General features: G+C 45.5%; 1 protein-coding gene across 7 annotated transcripts in view; it reads left to right on the forward strand.

Annotated features, from left to right (window-relative positions):
* The window catches only part of PPP1R12B (protein phosphatase 1 regulatory subunit 12B), a 218,280-nt gene that overhangs the window by 199,324 nt on the left and 8,075 nt on the right, over positions 1-10,881 (forward strand). For 5 of the 7 annotated variants that reach the window (XM_042976394.1, XM_042976395.1, XM_042976397.1 and 2 more), the window contains one exon: positions 315-365. In XM_042976394.1, coding sequence (XP_042832328.1) covers positions 315-365 — 51 coding nt within the window. Of the gene's footprint in view, positions 1-314; positions 366-5,541; positions 5,776-10,881 lie in introns of those variants that run through there. The other 2 variants (XM_042976400.1, XM_042976401.1) reach the window with 1 other exon arrangement.

Genomic DNA, 10,881 nt, shown 5'->3' on the forward strand with positions numbered 1-10,881 from the left:
CTTTATGTTATTAGAGAGCAAGGGTCTTGGTCACTTGCAGTCATTTGAAATTCCACAAAATCTTCAGCTTCCACAGAATAGCCCTGAGTACCCTGGTCCTACCATTTGTATATCTTCTAATCGTCTGATGGGAGATTTAGATCGTGTGATTTCTCTCAGTGAAGTAGTTTCATCCACGGATCAGACAGTGCTTAGTCTCCTGCCTGAAGTTTGCCTGAGACATGACGCTGCTGATCACGTGGCAGCTGGAAGGCAGCATTTTGACTCCCTTCTAAGCCCAGTAGATGTTCAACAGTCTCGTTGTTTCTAAACAGGAGAGGAGAGCCTTGGAGCGGAAAATGTCCGAGATGGAGGAGGAGATGAAGGTATGGAGAACTCTCCTTTCTCCTTTTGTGTGCCCCTTCTCTGAGTGCCTGCCAGGACTGGGTGGTTGAGCATAGGGCCACCCCTCAACCCCCTCAAGAAGAGACGATGTGTAGAGTTGCCGAGCGCCTCTCCTCAGCCATTTCATAGACTCTCTCGGTTCACGCAGCATCCACTGTGGACACCTCAAGGCCCTTCTGGGAGCCAGTGCTGCCTTTGGTTGAAGGAGAGGCGTCTGGCAGGCTGGAGACAAAATTAAGTTGAACTTCTAAGGTTTTCCAAGCAATAACTTGCCCCTCAAGGGGCTGGGTACAAAGGCTAAAACAAGGTTTCCAGCTTCCCAGGCCTCACACTAGGTGCCTAGGGAAGGCTCAACATGGCCAGAGACTCTCCTGCCTGGTGCCCCTCCCTGTCTCAGCCCTTTGCTGGAAGGAACACAGTTTGAGACATTCTGCAGTGGAATGCAGATCAATTTGCATGTCGATCTTCTGCCCCGGTCCGTTTCCCCTGCAACATTCAGTAATATTCGGGATTCTCCCACTAGAATTAGCTCATGCCACCAGCGACACTTCATGGCTCACTGCTTTCCTCTCTCTCTTTGCCATGACCTACAGTGACCATCATCTCCATTAGCCACTTTAACGAGCAACTGCCATCATAGGCAGTTTTGAGTGCTAAGAACTGGTAACCTACCCAGAAGAGTCAATTCGCTGCCTTGAAAAGGGGATGTAGAGCAGCAGGGAATATAGAGCTGCTCGGGGTAGCCACCTGGCTATGATTTGGGAGCATCTGAGCCCTGCGGGGCGTGATGCCACATGCCCATAATCACCTAGCGCTTGCTTGGCTTTTTTTTTTTTTTTTTTTTTTTTTCCTTCAAGGATCTTACTTTATGACGGGTGATACAAAGCATTCATCTGGTGAAACACAGGGGTTTATTTGGTTGTTTTTTTCTAACCTGGGAACCAGAAGCACTGGGGTGATAATGAGGCAGAGCCCCAAATCCCTTTCTGTGAGCAAGCATCCCTAATATGCAATTGGAGTGCTTTAGGAGAGACGTTTATTATTCCAGTGGCCAAAAAAGTTGATTATTTACTGAAAACTTCTCAGGACCTGACAAGGTAAAAGTTTACACACGATGCAGTGCCGATAGTCCTGTAACTCTTTATAATTCCAGAATGAAGGAGATGTGGCAAGCCTTGCCCTTGAGTTCTGTTGTTACCATCCCAAGGCTATAACTGATCCCATTCACATAGAATTTCAAACAATACCTACTTATATCTCCAAAAAGTGGCACTTAAATAAGAAATGATTGATTCTCCTGAGATGATAAAAACAGGATGATCCAACACCATTAGCTTCTCCATCTTCTGCTTTTTCCAGACTTACCTCACCTACCACACATTAAGTATTCTCTCCCATCTAGAGCAGTATGTTAGTAGAGCTAAACAGTTCTTGATGAACGAATGTCCACAGCTCTTGGTTGCACTGGGGGCTCCGCCATTTTTGAAACCCCTTGAGCTATGCCATCTGTACTCTGCTATTAAGCAGCTGTCAGTGGTACTCATTAAAGAATAGCCTAAGTGCTGAGCAGGAACATGTAAACGAGGCCAAAGCTGGTGCCTTCTAATGAGTACCCAGGAGCCCAAAACCAGCCCATACCCACTAGTCACAGAACTCTGCACCACATCCACCCAGGCCCACACACAAAGACCCAGAAAGTCCCAAATTGGGGCAGTGGAGGCCCTTCTTTATCTCCATTCCAATTCTAATTGCCAAGTATGAGAGCCCCTTCAGTGGTTCTGTTTGCTCTCAGTCCTATGGGTTGAGACAGGCTTATGTATTTCTCTCTCCCTATCCTATCAGGCTATGATTTCCTAAACTAGGCCACAAGTTCCTTTCTTTCCTCAGTAGAGATCATAATACATGAAAGTGTTTGCTCCCAGGGTGCCCAGGTGGCTCAGTCGAGTAAGCGTCCTACTCTTGATCTCAGCTCAAGTCTTGATCTCAGGGTCGTGAGTTGAAGCCCCACATTGGGCTCCACACTGGGCATGAAGCCTACATTTAAAAAAAAAAAAAAAGGAAGGAAGAGAGAGAAAGAAAGAAAGTGTTGGCACTCTCAGCCATGAGTTACTTGCCAGCCAGCTTCAAATTCAGTTTAAATCATCAAGTGGAACCAGATCCTGATTATTTAGACCTCAGGCCAATAGGTACACCAATTTGAAACTGCTTTTTGTTTGTTATTTTAGTTAAAAAAATCGACCCAGTCAGTTTCCATTATTCTTTATTACCAATTGCAAAGTCAAATGAAGAAACACCTGCAAGTTCTAAAGCCCCTAAATACCCTTTGCTTACATCAAAGCCTAATACCAGGTTTACAAATCGTCCAGCTCCCCCTAGAGGACAAAAGGGGAGGGACATACAAGCCTCGCAGTCAGCACCAATTTCAGGATGCTTGTGTTTGTACCTTCAGCTAGGCAAAAACTTCAGATATATAGATACAGACATCATAAAATCGATATCACTGGCCTTAAAGGAGTCTAAGAAGCTGCTTGGTTAGCCTTCAAGTCCTTCTTCATCCAGGCTACAGTTTATGGTAATCAACATCTTGGGAGTGATCAGTGGGCAAAATCTGTGTGTTCTAGGTAGTCAGGCAACAGCACAGGTAACTGTCTTGTCGAATCCGGGGCCCAGTAGAACTAAGGACCAGTTAGACCCCATGCCTGTTGCATATTTGGTTCATACAGATGCTCAAACCTCTTGGAGCAATCAGTAGGGAGCAGGTTGAGAGTTGACCTCCAGTGAACCCTGAAGATAAAGTAGGTGCTCGAGGACAGAAAGTGACTCTGGTGCCTGTTTTTGTGACTCTGGCAAATAAAGTACAAAGGCCAGGTGAAATGAACCATGAGAGGGGCTCATCCAGGTGTATGTGAGGCTCTGTGCTTGTGACACGGGTTGTGCCTTTCTGGCCGTACTTGAGAGGTAAGTATTTATGAATTCTTCCCAGGACAAACTCCACTCAGATCCTGGAATGGAGTGGGATTATATGCCAGCCTCTGACAGGCGTGCATGTCAGCGTGAGCTGTGCTAGGCTGCACTTGGTCTTGCCCACATCTGACCCGAGGACTTTTCTACTGCATCCTCCATTCAGCATCAGCCTCCTTTCCAGACCTTCTCTTCCCTTTCCCAGGTCCTTGCATGAGGGGCCCAGCAGCCACTGCCCTTTTAGATTGGTCTTGGAATTTTTATTTTTACTCACTCTAGAAATATCACTAGCTGATCCTGCCCTTGCCCACCCTGCTCTGTGCCCTGCCCTTCCCTCCTACTTGCCGTGCCTTGTTTTCAGTACTCTTTCCTATGGAACATTCCACAAGATTGTTTCCTGCCTCTCTCCCTCATGCTGATAACTTCCAAATCCTTCCACCTCGATCTGCTTGTACTCACATGTTAGATTGAATAATTTTCATAGTTTATGTCTTTAATATTATTCCCTAGGAGGCAAGGACCACTTTATATAATGACAATGATTACGTTGAAAGCTTTGGTCCAATGTCAACACCAAAGAAGGGTGAGAGCCAGGGACTTTCCATTGGTTCTTATGTTTGGTCCCTGCCCATTTCTTTAAATATTTCCATATGCTGCACCATGATCTCCTCTGATCTCAGTCCTCTTCGTGGCCGAGATGCTTGCAGAGGGTAAAGAGCATTGCTTGGTCCCTGCCCTTCAATGGCTACGTGGAAGTGTTTGGCTGCTCAGCCTTTTTTCCAAGGCGCTCATTCTCCCTCTTTGGGGAAAGAGCTATTGAGCAGTTCGTCTCTGCTTGTTTTTCCTTTTCACTGTTTTTTCCCCTTCATGCTACCTTTCATTTTCTTGCTTCTTCACTTCCAACTATAACTCCACTAATCCTTCATTTCTGTCCTTCACATCTGTGTGGGTACGAGAGACGTCTCTCTGGTTCGTAGTCACTGTAACCCACAGGATTTTTCACCTTCCTCTGTGAAGCTCCATTTGCATAATGAAATCATTTTCCTCCTCCCAAAGAGCTGATGGTCTCAGTTACAGGGTCAGTCCAGATGACCACTTAGGAAAGGACAAGTGACAGTAAGCAGGCCTGTGATATGCCATTTATTGCAGTCTTTAGGTCCTTTAGAGGATACGAGGTGTTAGGAAAAATATCTGGGGGCTGGTTGTTCTGTTCCATTTGCAACACTTACAAATAGTGAGGTCTGGACTAGTACATCAGTCCAACCAATTCCGTTATCGTGGGCATTTGTGATTTCTCCAACTTTTGTGCACGGCTGTGATTTTCAGAGGATGAATCTGTACGTGAACACTTTGAAGCAGCTCCCAGCCTCTTCATGAGCTGGGACAAAGAGAGCACAGTTAGCTGTGAATTTCGTGTTGCAGGTAGTCGTACGGCAGGTCAAAGGTGGGTTGGCAGTTCTTGGGTCCTGGAACAAGCTTCCAGACTGCAGTGGAGAGCTAGCAGGGTTAGTGAAGCATCCCACAAAACAGGTTAGAGGACCACCTGACAGCTGCTGGTTTATCTTGGTATGTGCCACTTCACCCTCCTAAAGAGTACATGCCTTGTACAGAAAACTCTTGAACAACAGCCCCTCTTTTATTTTCCTTGTTTTATTTCTTAAATTAAAAAATAAATGAGGTAAGAGAAGGACCCAGAAAGAGAACCAGTAGGAATAGGGGGCCAAGATAAGAGGAGGGAGAAAGAAAAGGGCAGTAGCTAGATTTGGGGACACACCGAGTCCTGAACTCCAGGTCCCAATGATGATGAAGAAGGGGCCCCAAGGCTATGGCTCAGCCATGTTAAACCTGTTCACAAGGCCCCAAGCCACATGGTGGGCTGTCCTTCTCAAAAGCCATCCAGATGTGCTATTTGAGAGCCTGGTGGTTGTATTCAGATGGCTGATCTTCAACATAGTGAGACCTTAGCCAGGAATCATAGGCCCGGCTCTCCCCCCTCGTTGGTGCTTCTCTCCATTATCCCTCCTCCCACCCCCACCATTACTCCTGCCTTTCTCATTTCCTTTCTTGCATGCCAACTAAAAACAAAAACAAAAAGTCACGTGATTTCTTTGTCCTACTTTTATCTCCTCTGGTCTGTCTTGTCTCTCTCTCTCTCTCTCTCTTGTGTGTCTGTCCCCTCCATGTTTCACTCTACAGAACCTCCACCAGCTAAAACAGATTCAAACCTTGAAGCAGATGAACGAGCAACTGCAGGCTGAGAACAGGGCCCTGACCCGAGTTGTGGCCCGACTCTCGGAGTCCGTCGAGTCCTCGGAAACCCAGGAGCTCTAGTTCTTGCCCCTCTTCTCCACCTCACTTTCCTCCTCCACCACTCCAGGCACGTTCAGTCTTCTTGTTGGGCCCAGAATCCCTGTGCTCATCCCCCTCCATCCAAGCCGCCATATGCGAGTGCCTATAAAGGTCGGTCATCTGGAAATGGAAAGAGCCAGGACTGAGAAACAGAGTGGGACATAATAGCTGAGGTCAAGGGAGGCAGTGGGGGAAACCTTGCCCGGGCTGGTGGTCCTTTTGGTAAGATCACCACATCACCTTTTCCTCCCCTGGAGACTGAATATGGATTCGCTTACTTGGCTACACATAGATACACACATACGTATGCACGTACCTGTGTGTATATACATATTTCTTTGGTGGGGTCATTGCCAAATTGAGATTGAACTTTCTCAGCAGCAGCCCAAGTGCAACCTGATCACTAGAGCAGTTGGGGTTGGTCCTAGACTCCCAAATGTAGCTGGGCCTGGGGTAAGCAAAGGCAGGCGCTCTCAACCTGGGCTGGGAGCTTTTGCTGTATGTAGTGTCTGGGCCCACCACCCCCACACCCCCAAAAATCAGCGGTCCAGGTTGAGACCCAGGCATCAATATTTTTTCAAGCCTCCACTGTTGATTCTTTTGTGAAACCAGGATTGAAAATGGCCCTTTGGATAACAGACAGAACTAAGTCTTCACATCTGACAGCACGCTGGATGGGGACGACTAGCACTGAAGGCTAGAGCTCCATGACCAGCAAAATCACCGCCCATCCCACCATTTGAGTAGAACTGGTTAGGCATTCTTTGCCTCCCTTCTGCAATAATCTTTGCTTTCTTCCCCCTCTCGGGAGGCAGCACTCTGATCCCTGCCACAAATCTCGGTGCCTTAGGGATGTGTCCCTCAACCCCACCCCTAGCCAGTGTGTGGGCTGTGAGGCAGAACACAGCTTTTATAAATGAGACCCTCACACAGTGAGACCTTCCCTAATGGGGGTAGCTTTGCAAAGTTGATGACAGTCAGTGGAGCAGAGAGTGGGGATTTATTTTCAACCGAGAACCAAAAAAATTTGTTTGGTAAACTGGAGCCTTTCTCTGGATGTCTGTCTGAAAGACAAGCTCACAGATCACTTGTTTTCCTACCCAACGATGGTATGATGGGTCACCACTGCTGAGCAGTTTCACTCCCTGACATGAGTTTTTAATTTTCAGCAACAGTCTAATTAGTCCTGACCAACGCCTGTTCTTTTCTCTGCCTATTCGCTTGTGCCTTCAGGGTCAGTAGCTGGCAACTAATACCCACTAGATCTGCAGCACCCAAACTGCCATAAGGGCTGGGCTAATATCCTGCTGTAGCTGCTGTCACACACAGAAAGAAAATTGAAAGGGCAGGGATACCACGGCCTGGCACACCAAGCGGCTTAGTTACCCTACTTACTGAGTGCCCTGTAAGGTCCAAACTCCGTGCTTTAAGATAAGCCTCAGGATTATGGGAAAATTTGATGGGGGTGAACAAGAGACCCACAGAAGATGTCCCAGTTATTTTTAGTTCCTTCTTTGTGCAAGATAGTATAGGATATAGGGCAAAACTAGATCTTGTGCTTTCAGCAGTGAGTAAAGTTAACATTTGTCATTTGTTAAGGCCCATACATAGCACTTTATATGCTTTTTCTCACTTATTCCCCAGAACAATCATTTTACATATGGGGGAAAAACGAGTTATAGTTTGAATAACCTGCCCAGGGTCACTCAAAGAGTAAGTGGTAGAACCAAAATTCAAACCAAATATGTCAGTTTCAGAACCCAAGCCCTCAGCCACTGTGACATTAGCTGTCTGCATATTTGGCACAGAGTTTTAGCCATTTGTTAAGCATATGGCCTAAACAGTGCAAGAGTCTATTAAACAACGACAGTGTGGCCCCACCATTGCAGCTAAAGGATGAAGGACATTCTGCTTCCTCAGCACTCTTGACTTCCCTGGTGGAGGTTCACTTCCAAATAGCCATTTACCTCCCAAAAGCTTTCACCGCTTAAAGAAACTGTTACATAGTATATGACCTTCTGTAACAGGTCAGCAGACTGTGGCCCATCAGTATGCCCCTGAGCCATACAAACACTTGGCGGAAAAAAGAAAAAGGATAAAAAGGATAATATTTCACGACACATGAAAATACATGGAATCAAATCTTGGTGTCCAAAAATAGTTTCATTGGAACTGAGCCATGCTCATTTGTTTATATCTTAACCTTATGTTCATAAGTACTTTTGTGCTACAAGAGCAGAGTTGAATAGTTGGAGCAGAGACCATGTGGCTTGCAAACCCTGAGATATTTATTATCTGGACCTTTACAGAAAACGCCTGCCGACCCCTACCAGAAGGAAAGATTGGATAACTCAGCCAAACTGACAGTGTGGTCCAGAGAGTTGGCCCTGCCTTTTTTTGTTTTTTGTTTTTGTTTTGTTTTGTTAATAATCCACTAGGGAAATCATCTTGCTTCGGTGTGCAGTACAGGCTACTTCCAACAGGATGTGAGCAGTGGGACTTCCTTCCCACTTCCCGAGTAGTCAGAAGCAAAGCAGCCTGGGCACAGCTCCTTCTGAGCCCCTGTCAGCCTTCAGCTAGCCTTGCCCTAGGTCTCAGAGACCCTTATATCCTCTCCCTCTTCAACACATTCCTCATCGAAGGCTGTATGAAGTAATATTTGGGAAAACACATGTACATAATTTTATTTGCCCAAGATAACTTACCGCCAAACTATGATAAACTGGAAATTTAGAAATTAGAAAGCTGGTAGATGGAACGAGAGGGTATTATGCGAAGCAAAATTAGTCAGAGAAAGGCAAATATCATATCACTTCACTCATATGAGGACTTTAAAAGACAAAACAGACGAACATAGGGAAGGGAAGCAAAAATCCTATAAAAACAGGGACGGGGACAAAACATAAGAGCCTCTTAAATATGGAGAACAAACAGAGGGTTACTGGAGGGGTTGTGGGAGGGGGGATGGGCTAAATGGGTAAGGGGCATTCAGGAATCTACCCCTGAAATCATTGTTGCACTATCTGCTAACTTGGATGTAAATTAAAAGAAAGAAAGAAAAGAGAAAGAAAGAAAAAAAGAAATTAAGAAAGCTGACATCCAGGGGGTTGAAATGATAAAGCTTTGTTAAACCTCATACTTGTACAGTGCTTCCACATGTGTTCTTATTTAATCATTCTTTAACTTCAAGTGAATATCAGATAACACTGCTCATTTCCTCCTCTCTCTTTTGAGAGTCAAGTTTATGAGACTTCCCCCCCCCCCCCCACTTGATTTCTACATTCCACTTCTTGGACTTTTTGACACTCCCTCAAGATGTCAGTTGTAGTATATTGCAGCTGGGAAATTGCCTTGTCCAATTTTTTTTTTTTTTTTAAAGAATTGAGTTCTTAACGCGGAAATAAATCATCAAGGTTCAACGAGTTGTTTATACATTTAAAAAGCAGGGAGGGGTCAGCTCAGCTCTGATTTGATGGGCTGCTGGCAGGGAAATGAAATCTATTGACATGTATAGCTTCTCCCCGTACCCTCCCTACCCCCACCCCCGCCTATGGAATCCTATTATGGAAATATGACTTTCAGAGTCTCATTGATACCCAGGCTGCAGGACCCAGGATGGGGCCATTGGAGAGCAAATGGGAAGGTAAAGCATTGTGAGGCCATCCTGGCTGATTTTTTTCTAAAAGTCTTCTTGGAATGAGTTTCCTAGCACTGAGTTCTGGTAGTCAAGGCCACAGGGATAGAGGCATGGAGGAGAGCAGCCAGAGCAGCTTTGATTAGGTTGGAGGTTGGAGAGGTAGGGTCAGAGGACCAAAACTTTATCTTGATATTTTCTGGATGAAAGTCTTTTTAGTAAGATTTGTAGTTTAGCTGTTTGCCATCCCATATTCGTGGGAGGACTCATATGGTAGTTGGAGTCCTGAGTGCCGCAGAGCACATTATGCATATCAGCACACTTCACATCCAGGACCTCCTGGGGCCCTCACAGAGTCCCTGCTTGATGCGCGGCTGGGGCAGAAATGATTATTCTTTTTAGACACAAAACTGGAAACTCAGAGAAATTGAGTTTGCTTAAAGTAATAGAGAGTGTTAATGACAGTGACAGTGCTGGAATTTCTGGGCTTCTGGTGTTTTGTTTTCCACCCCCACGTGACCTCTGTTATGAAAGAATAATCTTCGGAATCAGGCACACAGGGGCTCAGTATCAGCTTTGCCATTTAATAGCTGGGTACTTTGGACTAGTTACGAAATTCTTCATTTCCTCATTTGTAGACCTAAGGATAGCAACTGTGTCACAGACTCATGAGGTACTGATGAGACCATGGGAGTGAGAGCCTCTGGTCCAGTGCCTTCCACAGTATGGATATTCAATACTGTGTTCTTTTTGTTCCATTAATACAAATCCTTTCGTCTCTGTGATACAAACATGTGCGCATACACATATGTATTTGTATCATTTAATCTACATCCTCCGTAAGAGATTGAAGAAACGAAAATTCTATTTCTTGAGGTACAGTCAGATCCCCTAAGCGGTTAATAGCAGAGCCAGAACTAGAATGAAACTGGCCTCATGACACCTGAGCCCAGGCCATCCTTTACTAGAGACCTCACCTGCTGCAGGAGTCCCACTGGTTTGATGACGAATCAATCAAAGCACTTTTGTATCGAATAGATGTGGATTTTTGTAGCCTTCACAGTGAAGATGTGCTTACCCTCTAACCTAAGTCTCCCTAAACTGCCAGCAGGGCCCGCACATAAACTACATCCTCATCAACATCCCATTATGGTTTTTAGATGCGTCACATACCTGTCAGAGTGCCTGTTTACAATATAAAGACTTGGATATCCAGACTGGGGCTTGGGGCCGCTATTTTGCCTTTGTTTTGCAAAGATTGAAAACAAAGGCTGCTATTTTTCTTTGTTTTGCAATAGAATTGAAACCTCTATTCCCCCATCCCCCAAAGCACCTGTTTCCTGGATTTGTAACACGAATTCCCTAAAATTGCTAATAAGGCACCCTGGTATCCCTTGGTAACTACCACTGGGGAGCTTTGGGCAAGGATTATTAAACATATACCCACCACTCATTGTGCTTCACAGCTCTGTGGTGGCCAAATCTGTGAGCCCCCTGGGTTTAGTGGTTGAAAGTGGATACGTGTAGTATGACCAGCGAGAATTTTGGTGGCT

Source organism: Panthera tigris, chromosome F3 (assembly GCF_018350195.1).
Source record: "Panthera tigris isolate Pti1 chromosome F3, P.tigris_Pti1_mat1.1, whole genome shotgun sequence".
In the NCBI taxonomy this organism is placed as follows: Eukaryota; Metazoa; Chordata; class Mammalia; order Carnivora; family Felidae; genus Panthera; species Panthera tigris.